This window comes from Parasteatoda tepidariorum, chromosome 10, assembly GCF_982258835.1.
Source record: "Parasteatoda tepidariorum strain Cologne lab strain chromosome 10, Ptep-v5.0, whole genome shotgun sequence".
In the NCBI taxonomy this organism is placed as follows: Eukaryota; Metazoa; Arthropoda; class Arachnida; order Araneae; family Theridiidae; genus Parasteatoda; species Parasteatoda tepidariorum.
In genome coordinates this window covers 42136080-42156940 of record NC_141764.1, presented here as the reverse complement: position 1 = coordinate 42156940, position 20861 = coordinate 42136080, and the positions used below count along the sequence as shown (strand labels likewise).

Below are 20861 nucleotides of genomic sequence, written 5' to 3'. Positions count from 1 at the left end.
TAATACATTAACGTGTAAGAATAATACATTATCCAAGAAATCCATTTTTAAATAAAAATATTATGCAATAATTTTTAAAGTAATATTTATTTAAATTGAGTGATTCAGTAATTTTCTGGTACAGAGATATTACTGTAAAATGTATGGCATATTTGATTTTCTTGTTCCATAACACGTATCGGTAAAAATGGATTTTACAGTAAAAAATACTGACCTCTAGAATGCCGTTACTTTTTACCGTAATTTGATCCGGAATTTCCTACAGTGAATTTACGACCTAGTTTAGTCATCTTTTGACGAGAGAATTACAATAGATTTTAAGAATTAATACAATAGACTTCAAGAATTACAATAGATTTAAAATAGTTCTTTAAATACATAGTAATTTTTTAAGGAATATTTATTTAATCTGAGTGATTCAGTAATATTACGGCACCGTAAAATTTACGGTATATTAGATATCTTTTTCCATGACACGTTCCCGGTAAAATTGTATTTCATGGTAAAAAATACTGTCGATCTGAGTACCATTACTTTTTACCGTATTTTTTACAGTGAATTTAACACCTCGTTTTGCCTACTTTTGACTTTCTATAGTGTAAAATATTTTCGTTGAGCAGAAAAAAAAATGTTTAATGTATGTTTAAAATAGTTCTCCTAGCATGCAAAAAAAATTAAATCCTATCCTATCAACATAATATTTCATCTTGTCACAAGTCCTATAAATCGAACATCTTCACTTCTGCCATAGTCCCTCAAACATAACCCCAGTACATCTATCCAAGTGTACTGAACCAGAAGAAAACGATGCTGCAGGGAAAAAGAGGTGTCCTAAAAGGGTCAGGAGTAAGGCAAGGCAGGGTGGTGCTGAGTGAGCTGCTATGGGGCGATAACTGTCCATAGCCTCCTTTTTAGAAAAAAGAGAGATATGGATTATTATATGCGGTTCGAATATGTCGCCTGCTCAGCTTAGATATCAGTGCTCGAACACCTTGCCACAAAATTTTTATAGAAGAAAAAAAACCTAAGAAATACTACTGAAAGCGATAAAAAGAAGAGAGCACAAAACGAGCTTTGCTTTTTTACTTCATCTCTCCTGCTAAATTATTGGAAGATATTTTGTAAGCTGTTTTTAAAAACTCTTCTTGAAAGTGTTGAATATAACTTATACAAAAAACAACCAGGAATCGAAGTTTGAAATATGACATTTTTTTATGGAATTACTTCTACTTAAAAGGGGAATGTATTTTTCTGAAAGGAACTGTTAGTTTTTCGAACACTCGTTTCACAAGCTATTTAGTGAAGTGTGCACTCATATATTTTATATTTATTTGATTTCATTGAATGTGAATAAAGTAGTTCAATTATTCTTTATTTATTATTTATAACAATTTTTATGCATTGTTTAAGTGTAATACAGAAAATAAATCATATAAACGTATGTATAAGTAGCAATTTGAAAATATAATTGAAAAGTTTAATTCCTACTTTGGAATCGTAAATAATAAGTATATTTTAATAATATTTAGAATTATCATTATATAAAATCCATCATTACATATAAAGGTGTGCTTAGAAAATTATTATTTTATAAGCATGTATCTATTTATAGAAATCAACACAGCTGAAAATTAAAAATGTAAAAATTGCATCGAAAGAGAACAAACTATTTGAAAATTAAAAATATCAAAAACTACTATCGTATTAAGTACAGCAAGGGACAATGTTGCATTCACTGGATTATAAAATCAGCCGCTTTTGAAATTAAATCAGCAAGAACGAAAATGCTCTAATATCAACATGCATTAAAACCATCTTTTGATCAAATCATGTTTTCCATTTTATAAAATCAAGAATTTACTGGGCATATCTTTTAAAAAAGAAAACAAATTTGCATAATTTTTCTCCAATAATTACGAATGTTATTAAATTGCAAAAAAATATAAATCAATTTTAATTCTTTAATTTTATATAAATCAATTTTCATTCTATTTTTTGAAGAAATATTACTCACTTTCAATATGGTTAAGATTAAAATATACGGTTTTATTGCCATGTATGATTTTATTGACATTCTTTTCAGAAGTTTGAACTTAAAAACCAGGAGAAAAATGTCTAAATCTTGAGTAAAATTTGGCTATTGTTCTTGTTGTCAAAGAATTTTTTCCAGAAATGGCATTGCCGTACAGTACGGCAATTGTAATAGAATATAGTTCTCTGAGTATATTATAAAATGTATTGAAATTCGAAAATTAATTTAAACAGTTATCAATAAGTGTTACAAAATAATTACAGACTGTATTTTTATTATTTATAATTTTTCTCCAATAATTACGAATGTTATTAAATTGCAAAAAAATATAAATCAATTTTAATTCTTTAATTTTATATAAATCAATTTTCATTCTATTTTTTGAAGAAATATTACTCACTTTCAATATGGTTAAGATTAAAATATACGGTTTTATTGCCATGTATGATTTTATTGACATTCTTTTCAGAAGTTTGAACTTAAAAACCAGGAGAAAAATGTCTAAATCTTGAGTAAAATTTGGCTATTGTTCTTGTTGTCAAAGAATTTTTTCCAGAAATGGCATTGCCGTACAGTACGGCAATTGTAATAGAATATAGTTCTATTATAAAATGTATTGAAATTCGAAAATTAATTTAAACAGTTATCAATAAGTGTTACAAAATAATTACAGACTGTATTTTTATTATTTATAAATAGATATTCATATGGTTAATATTGCCTTAGTCTATTAACTGGAAATTTAAAATCCCTCAATATTTTAAAAACTCAGACATAAAAGCCAAATGAGCATTTTAAAATATTTTCAAGATAGCCAATAATTGAATGCCTAATAATATATTAAAAATAATTGCAGGCAATTTATTTTTTCACAACAAATAAAAAAAATATTCTCATTAAAAAAGGTGCATTAAACATCATTATTTTTAAATTTTATTTTTTATTTTTACCAACACACAGTTTTGGTATGACTTTAATTTTTCAAATGCTGTAACCATATTCTTTTTAGTGCAAAAAAACTACCACATGAGTAAAAAGGAACCACATATGAAACTGCCACATGAAATGAACATTTTAAAATATTTTCAAGATAGCTAATAATTGAATACATAATAACATATTAAAAAATAATACAGGCAATTTATTTTAGTATTTTGTTTTAATACAATTCTTAACAACTTAATAAGTACACAAAGGGACATGTTTAGTAAACTGTAATATTTTTATTTGCATAACGGCACTATAAGAAGGTATTTTTACGAAAAACATATTATATATTTAAACTTAATAAATTTAAACTAATTAAAGTTGAACTTCATAAACTTAAAATTTAATTATAAATTTGAACATAGTTTCCCCTAAATTTCTGTGCGTGACTTACTACTTTATAAGCATTTATTATTTACACCAAATTAAATAAATATTCGCTTTAAAAAAGGTACATTAAACATCATTATTTTTAAATTTTATTTTTACCACCACACAGTTTAGGGGTGAGACTTTAATTTTTCAAATGCAGTAACCATGTTCTTTTTAGTGCAAAAAAAAAACTGCCACATGAATAAAAAGGAATTTTATATCCCTCACACGATGGCAGTGACAAAAAACCGAGAAAGATTTTATCATTTCTATTTCAATATTCGAGGAGTATATATTGAAATAAAAATGATAGAAGTATTGAGAGTATAAAGCTTTTTCAATGTTTTTGAAGAAACTGAATTCTCCAGTTTTGAATCAAATATAAATAAAATGATCAAAAAAATACTGTATGCGACTTTAATAAAAGCCAGAAAAGGACAGATGTAATAGGAATTTCATATTCTGAATGTTAAGATATTAAAAACTATGTTGAATTTTATGTGTATAAAAATATCACAGACTTCTATACATTTCTTCATAAATATGCTATATCCAATCTCATAGTGTTTTAATTGTTACAAAATATTGGAGAAACGTAGTACCTTGAACTACATGTCCCTCAAACCAGTGCAAATATTTTCTCCCCCTAGTGAAGACATTCAAAATTCAGTATTTGTGGTTGATAGCAGTACACTGTAAAAAATTATGTATGAAATTGTGGCAAAAAGTACTAGCCCCCCCCCCCTGAGTGTGGCATGTATATAATCTATTTTGCCTACGGCAAACATTTTTACAGCAATTGGAATATTTATTTAATTCCTATCATTTATCTCGTTGACCATTTAAAGTTTTCCTGATCTGTGCTCAAGAAAGTGTTTGATAACGCGGTAATGTAGTAGTTAAGATACAGTAGTTAGAAAAAGAAGCGCTATATTATATACATTTCAAAACAAAACTAAGGTGGATCTGTACCAAAATGCTATTTTCTGTAAGATAATAATTTTTCTGTTTTTCTTTTTAAAGAAACCTCTATTTTTATTAGACATGCAAGGAATTATCGCCAGTGATCGATGCTGCCTGAATTAAAAAAAATTATCTTCTTAGCTAAAATATTAGGTTTTGAAGTATTGCAATAGAACATAATTTGGTATTTTTTTATAATTCTTTACTCATTTTATGCAGGTTATTTGAGCTATTCTTTAAAACTAAACAATTATTGCTTGAATATTCAAATCAAAACAGGAACTCAAAGTCAGGGATATATAATACAACTATGTAATTGAACAATGATGCAACATAATAAGGCACCATGAGCTCAATTTTGTCATTTTTACTTACCAATCATTAATACTGTTTAGTATTATTTAATGATTTTTACTACAATTTTTACATTTTTTTTAAATGTATGCTATTATTCGTTCCTAATAATTATACTTTTATACGAACACAGAATGTATTTCTCAAAAATTAATTGCAAGTTGAATTTTTACTTTCTTTCTAAAGAAGGCCAAAACTCCTCTAAAGCGAACCAAACACCAAATCTAAAATATACAAATAAATTATATTCTAAATAAAAAATTATAAATTTACATGCTATTTTTCACTAACAATGGAATATAATTTATTAATTTGTTTTAATAAAGCTATTTTTTAAGAAAACAGCTTAATATTATTTTTAATAATATTAAACTAATTTTCTTAATATTATTCAAAAAAATTCTTTGATGATTTTCTTTGACTTTAGTCAGCATAAAGGTAAATACGCAAATTGTGACAATTATATTACTTCCGTTTTTTTTGTGCGACATGATGAACATGTATTTTACCAAAAAGAAATTATGGGCTGTCTTCAATTTATATATTAATTCTTTTTCTTGCAGTTATTAAAGAAGTGTATGAAATAAGTGTGCAAGACAGCACTGTTCCGACTCAGAATACTGCCCTCATAAGGTGCCACGTGCCCTCATCCGTTTCAAGCTACGTGCAAGTATCAGCTTGGTTGACAGACGATGGATTAACAATTCTCGCTCATGATGATCATGGTAACTCTAGTTTTATTTTTTAATATAGTGACTTAAATAGTTACCTAATAATGACTTAAATAATTACCAAATTAATTAATAATAAAAATAGCACAGAAAACGCCCTAAGGAGCATAAATAAAACCCTTTTAACGTCGTGCAAATGTGTTTCAATGCTGTAAATAGTTCTATAAAAATGCAAAATGTTTGCCCAGGGAAAAAGTTGTTCAAGACTATTTTCTTTCTTACATCTGTAATTAATTATTTTTTTTTTCACTTTCCTTTTCTATTGAGAGGAAAATGAAAATGTTTTTAATACATACAATAATGTAAATAATTAATCGAATTTTTTTTTAAATCTACCATACTCAAACTAATAAATGTGTATATTAAATGTTTGTTCATTTTAATAAAAACACAACTTAAATATTTAGATAATTCTTTATTCAGTTTTAATTCTTGTAACAAAAAATGGGGCAAGTTATTTAGTGAAGATAATAGATGGAGCTTTTTGAGTACATAAACAAATCCAATAATCAAATTTTGCTTGACTAATTGAATTTGTTATAAGTTTAAAAATATAATTAACTTAAACAAACTAATTAAATTATCTGAAAATAAATCCTTTTAAATTGAATGTGTATTACTTACAAAATTAGTAAGTGCAAACTCTTGTAAATTCATTAAATGAATTAAACAGAAATAATAATGAAATAAAATGTATTTTTATACAAGAAACTTGTTTGGCTTAAGAAAATGATAAGTAAAGTTTATGGATGGATCAAGCAAGAATAAACTGATTGATTGAGTTAATCCGGCTTAAGAATGTTTTTTTATCGATGTGGGAGTTAATCAACAGCAATTTTCTGAAAAAGGTTATTCCTCGTAACAAATTGATATCTTTATCCTATAAAATGTAAGTTTGAAATTTGTCTTAATAATAATATTGAAAATATATGAGATTATGTTGAACTATTACGAATGAACTGTAATGGTAACTATAAATATTTATTTGGTAATTAATTAAGAAAAGAATTTCTTGCAAATTTCGATATTTTTATTTAATAGCACTAAGCACACGCGGAAAAAAAATCTGGTGAAATTACCTCGTTGTATGGTAATGACATTCCCTATTAATTAAATACATATTTCTGGTTACTACCAAAAAAACAAAATATACGGTATTTAAACCACGCATTAGGTAAATTTATTTGTTCGTATGATAAGGGCTTATCGGGACTTCTGTTTTGAAAATTATAGTCCTTATTACCACAATTAAAATTACAGTTTAATAAAAATACAAAACTGGAAGAAGAAAAAAAAACAAATGGTTTTAAGCTGCTCCTAAATATTGTGATAAAATTACCAAAATGTACCCCTTTAACAAATTTTATATCTCATATCATAAAACACTACTATTAATTTTACCAAAATCATTACAAAATCGCTGCAGTTAAAATTACCGAGCTTCTTTTGGTGTTCCTATATAAACAAAAGCACAGTAACCATATTCTGATAGATTTGACCATACGTTTCTTTCTCTGTGCATGGTATAATTTGAAGGAAAAGATAAATATGTGAAAATGACTAAAACAAATGATTTATTAAAAAACTGATTTATTAGAAATTTATTTTCGCTAATTTTTAATCCAAAAAATCATGTTTTTAGATTATTAAATTTACAAGGAATATATAATGTAGATAAAATATTAAGTACACTTTCCGTAGGTTTTACATCTATAACCAAGAAAAAATATTATATGTGCAAATATCATTTTCATTTACCCTATGTAGCTTCATTAATTTGCTCCTAGGTAAATGCTACTAATATGCTCAAATTTTTTGACAAGTTAATGCTTATTTTCCATAACACTATTTATTGATTGGAATATTTGTCGTTATCAAGTTCATAATTAGAATTAACATATTTACTATGAGGAGTAAATATGAAGGGAAAATGACGTGACTAGAGCACATAAAGAGACATAAGTATGCTTTAGTACCATAACGGAACATCCTCTTCAGTGTAAAAACGTATAATAAATGTAAACATAAAATTTCTGTGTTTCGACGTTACAGAAAATGCTTAGCTGTAGTAATGGAGGGATTGAAAGTATATTTAAATTTTATTATTTTTTTTAATACTGTTTGAGTTTTATTCACAAATTTAAACTTTCATTTATTTTACTGCTAAACTTTATTTAAGTGAGATAAATTCAGAGAAATATTTATTAATAATTTTTAATTATTAATAATTTTTAATTATTAATAATTTTTAATTATTAATAATTTTTAATTATTAATAATTTTTAATTATTAATAATTTTTAATTATTAATAAATTTTCATTACTAATAATTTTTAATAATTCATAATTTTTAATTATTAATAATTTTTAATTATTAATAAATTTTAATTACTAATAATTTTTAATTATTCATAATTTTTCATTATTAATATATATTCAAATTAAGACTGTGTAACTTGAATAAAAATATCAGTCAAGAACAGTAAGTAACTATAAAGTATTTTACGTATTTTCATCTAGTATTTCTTTAAAAAATCTAGAGAAAAAGCATGAATGCTACCGAAAGCATAACCTGAATGTAATATTTTAATTTTTTCCTACTTGTAATTGAACTTATGAAAAGATGGAAATTCTTCCATTAAGAAAAAAGTTTCGACTCTATGTTCTAATTGGACATTTACGAATTAGGCCCTACTTTTTATTATCCTAAAAATGTTGTGAAAAGTAAACAGAAGTGAACCGTAGAAAATATGAGAATTAGCTTAAACAAAAAACTCATTTATTGACTATAAAAGAATAGACAGTATTTAGTTTTTTTTTTAACCAGAATTAACTAGGAAAAATGTGAAAAGTAATCCCGAGAAAATTTTAAAAGTAAAAAAAGCAGAAAAAAAATTATTTGATACCAGTAATAGAAAAAAGAGTATTTTCCATCCATCTAACCCTTCATTTCATGGAAGATCTAAAAATCATGGAAAATCTTCCTTTCACTTCATGGAAAAACCGGAGATGCAGACAAAACTTAATAAATTTAACTGAATAAACTGAACTAAATAAACACAACTGAATAAAATACTGCGTTCATATAAAAAATTTAAATACTGACCTACCTTTACAAAACTATAATAAAGAAGAAATATTACATTTATTTTGGCTTGTTTAACTTAAATTAAATCAATTCGGTATAAAGTTCGGAGCTAATTAAAAAAAAGAAATGGATTAAAGATAGACTGACCGTGTTCTTTCTCTTTTATAAGCTTTTTTATTGGAAACCAAAGGAGTAAAGACAGGAAAGATCAAGAGAAATATCATATGATAAAATATTGTTTCTTTCTACCTAAAATTCATAACTTATTTAAAGCTAAAAAGTTTTTAGCAGAAGAAAGGAAAACAATTAATAACTATAGTCGGATGATAAAACAGGAAGCTTTAAAATATTGTTTCTTTCTACCTAAAATTCATTACTTATTTAAAGCTAAAAAGTTTTTACCAGAAGAAAGGAAAACAATGAATAACTATAGTCGGATGATAAAACAGGAAGCTTTAAAATATTGTTTCTTTTTACCTAAAATTCATAACTTATTTAAAGCTAAAAAGTTTTTAGCAGAAGAAAGGCAAACAATGAATAACTATAGTCGGATGATAAAACAGGAAGCTTTTAAAAAGCTTATAAAAAGCTTGATTTTTGTTTACTGTAAAATTGATACGAAAAGTTATAAAAACATAATATTTATCTTGGAAATGTTTATCTAAGGTAAAATTGAGCCAGAAAATCGTATTGCTAATAAAAAAAAGCCTAAATGAAAGTAAATAGTTGAAATACACATTGACAAAAAAGCTCTTCAATAACTGTAAGTATATAGGATGTATTTGATTTCCTTCAAACATTATTTTCCAGCTCAAATATAAAAAGAAAATGTAATTCATGAAACGTCGACAAAAAGTCATTTAACAAATATAAGTGAATAATGCGTATTTTATGCAATTTAAACAGAATCTTCCTGAATACAAATAAATAAAAATATCGAAAGAACATGAATAAAAGAGTCAATAACTAAAAGTAAATAGATAATCATCCCTTCTCTTTAACAAGCGTTTTCCTCAAAAACTTAAAGAACAAACTTTGCTCTAAAATTCTAATTGCTGTTGAGGAAACTACACCTAAATAAAATACCTAATAATAAAATAATAAATAAAATACCATTTATATGAATAACAATAATATATCTATTCATATACACCGAAGAGCCATTACATTATGACTAACCTCCATCTATAACAATGGTCTCGCCCAGGTTTTCAGGGCTTCTCGCCCAGGAAAAATGTTTTCATGGGGCACATTAGGACCCATAATCCTCATCGAACAATCCCTGACGTCTGTAAGCTACTTGAACATAGTTGCAGACCAGGTTCACCCATTCATGGCAACAGTTTTTCCTGTGGGGGATGGTGTTTACCAACAGGATAATGCACCATGTCATAAGGGTCGAATCGTCATGGATTGGTTCGAGGAACATTCCGGTGAGTTTCAAGTCATGTCTTGGCCCCCAAATTCACCTGACCGTAATCCAATAGAGGATTTGGGGTCCTACTTCATGCTGCCACGCTACCCCCTCGCAATGCGAGAGAATTGCAGGACCAGTTGATGAGCGCTTGGTACCAGATACCTCAGACTACCTATCAGCACTTTGTGGAATCAATGACACGGCGGGTGCTCGCAGTTTTGAGGGCTACAGGTGGTCCTACATGTTATTAGCAGGGTGGTCATAATGTAATGGCTCTTCGGTGTAATTACATTCTTAAAAATAACATTCTCTCTACCTTTAATTCCCCTTATTTAAAGTTTATGCAGTGACATATTCCAGTAAAAAGAAATTTGACAGAAATGAACTATTATCTTTAATAAATTAATGTAATTAATCATAAGTAATATAAAAATCTATATTCTTGAAAATTAATTATTCATGTCTATTCATAAAAATTCGCAATTTTTATATAAACAGAGAGTAATTCATTCTTTTTAACCAGCGTTTTGCATTAAAATCGAAAAGTGCGAATTTCTAATCTAAAAATCTAGCTGCTCTTGAGGAAGCATCCCCTAAATAAAATACATTATCCCTCCTCCTTTTAATTACCATATTTAAAATGAGACAATCTTTTGAACGAGGAATTCGACAGAACAGAATAATAATATTTAAAAAATAAACAAAATTATTCATAAAAATTCAGATAAAAATCCATATTCATAAAAATTAATTATTCATGATGATTCAGAAAAATTCGCAATTATTCATAAAAATAGAGAATTATTCATTCTCTTTAACATTTTCTTTCAAAACTGAAAGAGCAAACTTTTAGACTAAAATTCAAGGTGCTATTCAGGAAACACCTAAATAGAATACCCTTAATTCAACGTATTTTAAGTTCAAAATTCTTGAACAAAGGAAAGTTGACAGCAATGAATAATTATATTCGAGTGATGAAACGTAAACCACGTTTTTAAAAATGCATAAAAAGAACATGCTTTCTGTACAGTGTTAAATTTCCTAAATGCCAAACAATGTGTAACACATTAATGTGTTAAAAGTTTGGAAACACTGAAATACCTAATAATGAGAAACGTTTCGTGGATAAGCCTGAACTTGCGTGAGCTGAATAATTAACATCAACGCCCCTTTAAAGATGGTTGTCTCATCGTTCTTTTAAAGCAGACGACAATTTTCCCTAGAGCGGGGATGAGATATATATTTAGCAAATTATTCGAAGTTTTGTGAATAGTTTGAAATAGGGCGGAAGCAGTAAATTCAAGAAAGGTAAAAAAAAAGTTGTTTTAAACACGAAACCTTGTTTACGTTTTAAAATGCTGATGCTAAATTTCCCAAGTTGAGAGATTTAATTCCTCTTGAAGAGATTAAAATGAATTGTTTTACACACACTTCCACAGGTAAATTTATGCTTATTATCAGTTGCTATTCAACATTGTTCTCAAATTCCATGATAGAGAGCTATTCTTGTTATGTAGTACGCAATTTATTTAATTATTATTTTACTGAAATGTGAATTTAAAACTATATACTGTTTTTGTTACGGATACACAAATCCTTTAAAGTGAATATTTTAGATTTTAAAACTGATATGAAACTTTTTGGTACTTTTTTAAGCTTTACTTAATTTCGTTATGCATTTACAAACTTGAACGAAATTCGATGTGTCCAGCACAGGAGAGAAAAAAACATTTTTATAAAACTACCTCACTGTATAGGGAAAACATCTATGGTAAGAAAAACCATAATTCAGGTTATAAATACAAAATATACGTTGTCTTCATATGGAAACAGTTTACCAGAATTTCCAGTTTTCAAAGTTATAGCTCTTATTATCGCTTATTTGGTAAAAATTACCAACCAGAAAATTAAATTTAATCAAATGCATGGTTTTTATGTAATGGTCTAAGGTGGCATGATAAAATTACCAAATGTTACCATATTTACCAAATTTATCACACACTATGAAACCATATTTTATTGCTAGTATAACCAAAATCATTACCAAAGTGTTTCAACAAAAACTAACGAGCTGGTTGGTGTTTCCATCTAGGCAGAATCACTGTCAACTATATTGGTAACTTTAACCAGGCTTCTTTTTTCTCTATGCAGAATTTAAAAAAAAGTAAAAAATGGAAGCAATTACATCTCTTTCCCTAGTCATCTACTGAATATCTTTAAAATTTATTTGCAGCAGAATGATAGGAAAATCACTTTTTTAGGCAAGAATTAATCTTTAGTTCAGTTTGGAAGAAATTAAATCAATAATCATAATTTGATGTATTTTTTCGCAATTTGCATTTTGTCGGCTTTTAACATCAGTTTTTTGGCTATTATTATACGAAAACAATCCTAACAGTGTTTAAATTTTAAATCTCGCCGAATTCAGCAGCAATAAGTTTGCTTGTTTTTAATTTTCAAAGTAAAAGATGATTCTAAATGCATTTGGCGACAATTGTACATCATTAAGCCACTCTTTTGATTCCAAATTAAAATGTCACTTGCCTAAACGCTAAATTTTGTCAATTATAAGCTTGCAGATTAAATTTAAAGTAAAGGCATTTTCACTTTCTAAACTAACTTACTCAAAATCAGCGGAATATCGCTTTTATTCTCCTAATTTTACAAAATCGTTAGTGAGAATGACTGAGAATAAATACGAAAAGTATTTTTACATAAGGCATTCGAAACTTAAAAGAATAAAGTTGCTAAATTATAATTTTTGGGGGTTAATCAAGATGAATGCTATTAACACTAGCTCAATCTATATTTTATTTAAGATATTTTTGCTCAGGGACTTAGATCACATGATTTCAAACACAATTTATTTTCTATGGTTCGGAGCATATGTACTTACTTACTAATATTTTTCATACATTTATGCGCATTCCTTTTTTTTTATCTCAGAAAATTTTTTATGAAAGAAAGTCACTTATTAATCACTTGGAATAAAGAAATAAAAACAATACCGGATTTTAAAATAATATTATGAAATTTTGTGCCGTTAGCTCTAACTGAATTTGAAACAAAACCTATGACTGCTCTTTTAATGTATATTGCGCAGCAATTGTAGGGCTTAGGAGGATAAAATGATTTGATACATTTTTATTTTTAAGACAGCATTCTTATGAGTGTTTTTGAAAAATATAATGATCTTCATTTACTCAATCAGATATTTTCGGTGCATTGCTAAATAACCTACTGAAAATTTTGCTACCTCGTCAAGTGTACAGTTATCCATAGAATATTTTGAAATCTCCTAAAGTCTTTAGCTGCAACAAACTAAAAAAAAAAATTGCTGTTTGCAAAATATTCTTTTGGAAAAAAATATTTATCACATGCATTTCCAACCTCTATAATTCCAATTGCTTGTATTATCAAGGAATATTTAATCAAAGTTAGAATTTTTAATTTTTTTTCAATTGCAAGCAAGTGAAAACAGTTCAATCATTAGGTTTGAATATTAATCTTAAGGAGTATTAAGGCCGCATTAGTTCAGAAAAAGAGCAGCTAGCAGAGTACCCAACTTCAGATTGATGAGTACTAATTTGGGAATTCAAGCCGGATTTTATGGCCCATGTTAGTCTTAAAATTGTTGTGCCCCTATCTCTGTGATCTGACCCCGATTAATATTTGATTTTTTAAATCTCAGAAAATGTTAATAAATTATGTTTTAAAAATTCATTTAGATAAAATATTAATTTCTTTACGCATTATTTAATATTTATTCATTACTTATTTCAGCAGTTTAAAATAAATAAATAAATTTATTTATTAAACTTGAACTCAGCTAATATATAGCAAAAGTTGGAGAATTAAGAACTCAAAAATAGGTTGATTTTTTCAAATCATTTGTATATTATGTTGAAAAAGTGAGCTACTTATCTGGTAAATGTATCCTGCAAATTCAGAAAATTTGTTTTTGGATGATGATTGGAGCTTATTTCAAAGTCTACAATTATTCGAGGTCTATCAGTCCTACCTATATCAAATGCTATTAAAATATATTAAATTTAAAATTAGAACAGATTATTACAAAACCATATTAAACTCTTTTCAAATTTTCAAGCTGTTTTATTAAAAAAAAATTATTATCCTTTCTATTTTGAGTACATGACTGGAGAAACATTTCTAATACTAGAGCAGTTTCCTTTCTTTCATTTTTCATGATAAGTATTCGAGGAATTTTTCATGATAGAGCATTCGAGGAACATTAATTCAAACATCTCAGTAAAATAAGTTTTAGTAAAATAAGTTTTCAGTCAGAAAAATATAGAAAAGAATAAAAATAAAAGATACAAAACAAAACTATTTCGTCTCATACTTTTCCTTCTGCAATTTCTGTGTTATTCTTATGCGTTATATTTTCCTCTGCACTGTAAAAACTGTGGTGTAATATCTTTCAGAATATAATATTGAAAAACAAAATAATTACCTGAAGGGACACGTTATTACAGGTTAACACCGAATCTGGAGTTCAAACATGATTTAAAGCGTGTAATTAAAATTTAGACACTTATAATAAAATTAGCTTACACCCAATTCTCAAGCATTCACTCAGAACGAAAATTAATTTTATTTCCGAAAACAACGATGTGATGGCTTACTTTTTCTATCGTGAGAAGTTTGCGTTTGTAATTCAGAATCAGTCAACAAAATTTCGCTGTTATTATTTTGTTGTGATTTGATTGAATCATTGTGTTTATCGTCATTAAAATAAGTATTTATGATTTCAATTGTGTAAAGGATATTTATATTTAATTTTTTAAATCTCTGTGAACTGTATTTAAGTGATTTTAACATGTATAATTTCTATTAGCTTCCATTTTCTTAACGCTAGAAGGATCCGTTGGGGTCATTTTGATCTTTTTTTTTGCCTTTTTTGTATTATTTTTAAAGCTACGTGCGAGTTTCAAAGCTCATATATTTTTAATTTCCTAAATTGTTTCTAACTATGCTATGTCGAAATTAATAGTATACTATTAATAGTACACTTTTGAATAGTGTACTAAGTATACTATGTTGTTCCAATTAAGCTGCAATTTCGTTTATGCCTCTAAAGAAATCATGTACAAGCTGATTATATTTTGCAATATATATTATTGTTCGTAATTTGTAATTTGCTATTAATAATTATTATGTTTGTAATAATTCTGGACAAAGTAGTGTTGATCTGGAATAGTTACCTAACCTAAGAACCACACCTAAGCTCTAGGTGCAGCGGAATTGCTGTCTTTTGTCTTGAGAAATTGTTCTCCTAATTTCAGTACCCATTTTCGTCTTGACATTCATCTTTTGCACTAGAAAATGAGAACTAAATACTTACTATATATGTGCAAAAGAAAAAGACTACAATAATTCTGAATAGTATTCATGCAAACGGGTTTTCAAACGATAGCACAGAGTTGAAGAGCTCTTTTACTACAATAGTACGAGATGTGACGATGGCTTAGCAGACTAGAATCTAAGGAATTATAAAAAAAAAATTGGTGAAACATCAGGTGCCATTTCTTTACAACGTTAGTGATATTGTTCTCAATGCTTGAATTCTGTAACTCTCCAATTTCTCATAGAAACTCCATTCTTGTGGCTTTTGAAGAACTGCAAATTAGAACTTTGAGCATGAGATAGCCCTAATGGAAAAATTCAGTTCCTTAAGCATAAGAAACATTCCTTTTAACATCAAAAGGCTCAGAAAGAAACGAATACTACCTATGAGGGATGCTAGAAAATTATGTGTCGATGTTTTGTAGTCACTTTAACGGCACGTGGATATACTATATATACACCTACTCGTATGCCTAACTAGAGATGAAACTTAACATTTTAAAACATATTGAGTGGTAATGTTTATTATTTATATTTATGTCGTTTGTTTACTTTCGTATTACTTGCCCTCCTTTAAACGAATAATCTGCAATATAACATTGTCATTGAATTAGTAAAAGAAATTTTTTTTAAAAAATCTTTTTAAAAGAAGGTGTTCACATTAAACTGCTCTAAGTTTGACCAGTTCACATTAAAATGCTCTCACGTGAACTGGTTAGATAGTAATACGCAATTAATTTAATTTATTCCCATGAATTGAGACATTGCTAGACTTACTGCATTTCTGATACCGATAAACTTCTCTATTTTACATTTGGGCAAGCCTAATACAAATTTGAGATTCTTTTTTCTGATTTCTGTTTCTGTTAATCTGTTCTGTTCTGTCTGATTTCTGTTAATAGCCTGTTTCTGTGATAGAAACAGGCTATTAACGTAGAGAACTTACCTACTTTTCAGTTTTACCTGCTGAGTTTGATTTTTGTCGATTTATAAAAAATATGCTAAAAAAAAAATAGATTTTAGCACATTTTTTATACGGAATCTTTTGTTGCACCATTTTCTTTCCTCGCTGCAAATAACGAGTATTTTGGTTTTGAACTAAAATAAAATTATATGGACAATGTTTGAGATAAATATTTTTTTGTTAAAATAGCTAAATATTCTGAATTAAATTTTGAAGTTAATTTTTACAACTAAAGCCACTTGAATGAATAAATAGTATATTAAAATAAAAGCAAAAGTATTTTGGGCAAAGTATTTTTCTGTTACTGATATATAGGCAATAAGTAAAATAATTGAATAAATTTTTATGTTATATATTATTTATAATAACTTCCCACCATACCTACTTAGAATTAGTGATGTATTTTTATACAACTTGTCCTAACATAAAAACCATTTTCATATAAAATGCCAGATTCATTTGCGATAGACACTTCCTTGTTGAACTTTTTATTGCGAGTTAAACTACACAAAGAAAACAAAAAAAGCCAAAGTAGAATATAAACTTTAATCCCGACTTCTGTCACTCTTGACCAAGAAAACAACCAACCCTTATACTTGACGTAGCCTTCAAAATCCTTTCTAACTATCATCCTAATCATACACTAACTTCCATAGCAGTTTTGACATTTTCTGTCTAGCGTTCATCTAAATTGCCCAAACATGAGGCAACATGTTTTGAGTCTTGTCACAAATCTCCCTCAGAGGAAGAATCTCCAACTCTTGACATAAAAGTGACATAAAATATATTTCAATGTCAAGAAAATCTCGAACTTTATCGATATATTTAAAGATAGATGGATTAAATACGCATGATTCATTGTTTTGAGGACTTTCGTAGAAATTAACTAAATGCGATCCATCAAAATCAGAAGCATAATTGCATTTAACAGTTTAAGTTTAATCAGTGAAATTACTTCACGCTTAAGGTTCGAAAATCTCTAGAATGCTCTTTCGGTTTGAGATAACACCTCTCAGCTAAGTTTTCGTAACTCCATGATTAAAATTTCGTGATTTGATTTGCTTGACATGCAAGTATGCATTTATCTAAGGTTCCGTTTAAATTAATTAAAACTATTCCATTTCTGTTGACTTAATCGATTTCCAAAAAGTAGAAACTTTTTTTTATCCCATTTCAATATTTACCTATTCTTTGAAAAAGTTCAAAAGTTGATGTTGATAATGATTATTTACGATGATTTTAAGTTTAATGTCATTGACTTTAATGCTATCGATTTCAATGTTTGTTTTGCCAAGCATTTTTCTTGACAAATGTTTCCTTCATTTTTTTTAAAGTATTCGCCTTCTTTAATTTTTTTTCTGTTGTTTATAATGTTCATCAACTTTAATTTATGGGTTAGAATTGTTTAAAATAATGCTATGGCATATTTTTCAATTTGAAATATAAAAAAAAAATCGTTGAAAAAACATAAATTTTGCAAAAAAAACTATATTAACATAGTGATATGCTAACATTATTTTGCGGGTAACTTTTGTTAATTTTTATTGATGCGTTATGCATAAATCTGTTTGCATAATTGATGTCTATATCTTAAAGCTATGACTCAATGGTTAAGACACTGAACTGTCATCGTAAAGAACTGGGGTTCAATTCTCACCCACCTTTAAATCCAAGGGTACTAGCTTTCTCGGAAAGTAAAAGCAGCATGTGCTCATTGATGACTATATTACTACAATCATGATTTTGGTCACGAAATTAAGAAGCTTTAACTTCCATAAAATAAACCCCTTGTTTCACTACGTGCAGTAGCGAAATTGCTTTATTCAATGTCAAAATATTACTTTTCTTACTGCTAAATTTGACCTCTTCGCATAATTCATATAGATTTCATTGGTTAAGTATTCTATAAGAGAAAGACATACGTTATTCATTTAAGACATATTTTTATTTGCTGAACTTTTTACACTTTAGCACATACGTCTGACTTGATTTGCATTCATTCATCAAAGTAAAAGTTAAGGGGGTAAAGCTCCTACACTGTAATGAATTCTGGACCAACTTACAGTAAAAAGTATTGATACTCAGGATTCCGGTACTTTTAACGGTAAAATTCATTCTTACTGCAACATGCTACGGAGAAAAAAATCTGATATACCGTAGTTTACAGAATAATAATTCCTCAAAATCAATATTATTTACGGTAAAATAAATTTTACGCTCGATGCATCCAAAGTACTAGTACTTCATACAGTAGTTTGAAGTAGAATTTCTTACAGTGTTGCAATAAGTGTCAAAAGTTTCTATTTTTGAATGCCTTTCATTTGCAGATATAATGGCTCCCAAGAGATAGGAGATATAATGAACTATATGTAATTTAATATTTTCCCCTTATCATTAAATAAAACTATAAAAATAACGAAAATTTATTAAAGTAGCAATTTTTATTAGCGATAATTTAAGTTTTAGTAAACAGATGCATTATTGCAATCGATTACATCATTATTATAAGAACGATAAAATGTATGGGATAAACAAGGATTTATTTTAAAATAAAATTATTTACAAACAAAATTATTTAAAAAAACCTTTCTGCTAGAAAAATACTTAATTTCAGTTAATAAATAGAATTTTTAAATGAAATAATTAAATAATATTGTATTACAATATTTAAGGGGCTTTTCTTAAACCAATAGTAGCAAAATTTAATTTCCTAAATTTCCAATAGTTACGTTAACTATATTATTAATTTCTTTAATTTTATTTTGCAGACATTAAATTGTACTCTGATTAAACAAGAAATGAAATGTACGCTGTTAACTGCGTTTTATCGTTGATTTAACAATGTCATTGTTTTTAATGTTTTATGCGTCAATATTAAAATCTATTACCACGGAATGAAAACAGTTATTAATGTGTATTTTTAATTAGCGTGAAGAAACTGTAACAAAATGCAAAAATTTCTATAAAATATGAAGAAATAACACAAAAGCAATTAATTTAATATTTTCAAAAATTTAGATTTAAGATTTAAAAATATATATATTTAAGAAAAACATTCCTTCGAACACTTGCTTAACACTTCATTTTATTTTTCAGACTATGAAATTTTTCTGATTAGACGCAAAATGTATCCTATTAGCTTCGTGTTATCTATGATTTCGCAATGTCACTGTTTTTTAATAGTTTATGCGTCAATATTAAAATTTATTACAAATTATAATCAATATTAAAATGTTTATTAATGTTTTTTTCAAATAAAAGAGCAGAAACAAAATGCAAAAATTTCTTGAAATAAGCTTTTAAAAAAGGAAATTAATTGAATATTATGAGAAAAAAAATTTTTTTTTCAAAAATAATTAAAAAAAATTTAAAATTAAAGCAAACACGTTCAAAATTAGAAAAATCAAGCAATGCACTTTATTAATTCCTTACAGTTATAATGAATAAAATTATAATGTATGAACATACACAGAAGTTTTATTTTTCTGAAAAATATACATTCCATTCAGTAAAATACAAAATTTCATGATAAAAGAACTCAGAGAAAGAAAAATTATGATATATGATATAAATTTCATTATTATGTTCAGAAAAATTGTGGAAACATCATACATTAAAAACGTTCAAAATCCTATATTTTGAAAAAAATTCTGTTCAGTCGTAACATGATATTAATATCTGTATCTAAAAATAGTATTCCTAGGCAGACATCTCTTGAAAAGTTTGTTAGATTTTTCAATCCATTCTAAAAAAATTTATCTCTTTGTGCACATTTGAATTTTGTGGAATGAAATGTATAGAATTTTTTATTTATTTATTTTATCTTTACAATTGTAGAATGAATTCTCAAATCCTTAGAAAAGGTTTGCGATGCAGAAATAATTTAAAAATAATATAGCTGAAAAGATGTTAAAACACAATGAAAATACTCATTACACAAACTTGCTGAATGCAACTATTTTTAAAGATAAAGAGCTTGCTGTATTTTTCCACGAAACATTTATTATAATAGGTAGCAAAAATCAATTTTAAAAAAAGTATTTAGAAACAATAACATAAGCATTTAATCATTTATTTATTTTAAAAAATAATGAAGTAAACGTTAATATTATAGTAAAATGTCTACAAAAGTGATTGTAAATAAAAGTTATTAGTCTATAAAAGTTATTGTAAATAAAAGTTATTAGTCTATAAAATTGAAATACACAAAATTTTTCAACAATAATACAACACATTTATGAACACTTTATTATAGTATCTTCCACATTTTTTAATTCTCTGAAGTGTGTGCATTTTCTTAAGATACATATAATATTTAAAGTTTACTTGTACTGCAGCTATTTATTGCTTTAAATAATTTTATTTATTTCTCTACTTTTGTTTTTTTTAAATAAAATAAATGTATAAGTAATCCCACAATTGTTAAACACAGGAAGTAAAAAGGTCCTTTTCGACTTCTGAAGTCAACAATTAATATTAAAAATAATGCGTGTAAATGTGTATGCTCTGCTATGCTTCAAAAAAATGGACCACTTTGAAAAACTTTTGATATAATGACCGGAACTTCACGATAATTCATATCAAAA

At 26.9% G+C, this 20861-nt stretch overlaps 1 protein-coding gene across 11 annotated transcripts in view; it reads left to right on the top strand.

Annotated features, from left to right (window-relative positions):
- LOC107441504 (cell adhesion molecule Dscam1) overlaps positions 1-20861 on the top strand; it is a 434487-nt gene that overhangs the window by 84178 nt on the left and 329448 nt on the right. For all 11 annotated transcript variants that reach the window (XR_015429993.1, XR_015429992.1, XR_015429995.1 and 8 more), the window contains exon 3: positions 5272-5433. Coding sequence is in view for 7 of the 11 variants with exons in the window: in XM_087154077.1 (XP_087010203.1) it covers positions 5272-5433 (162 nt within the window). In the remaining 4 variants the exon portion in view is untranslated. The remainder of the gene's footprint in view (positions 1-5271; positions 5434-20861) is intronic.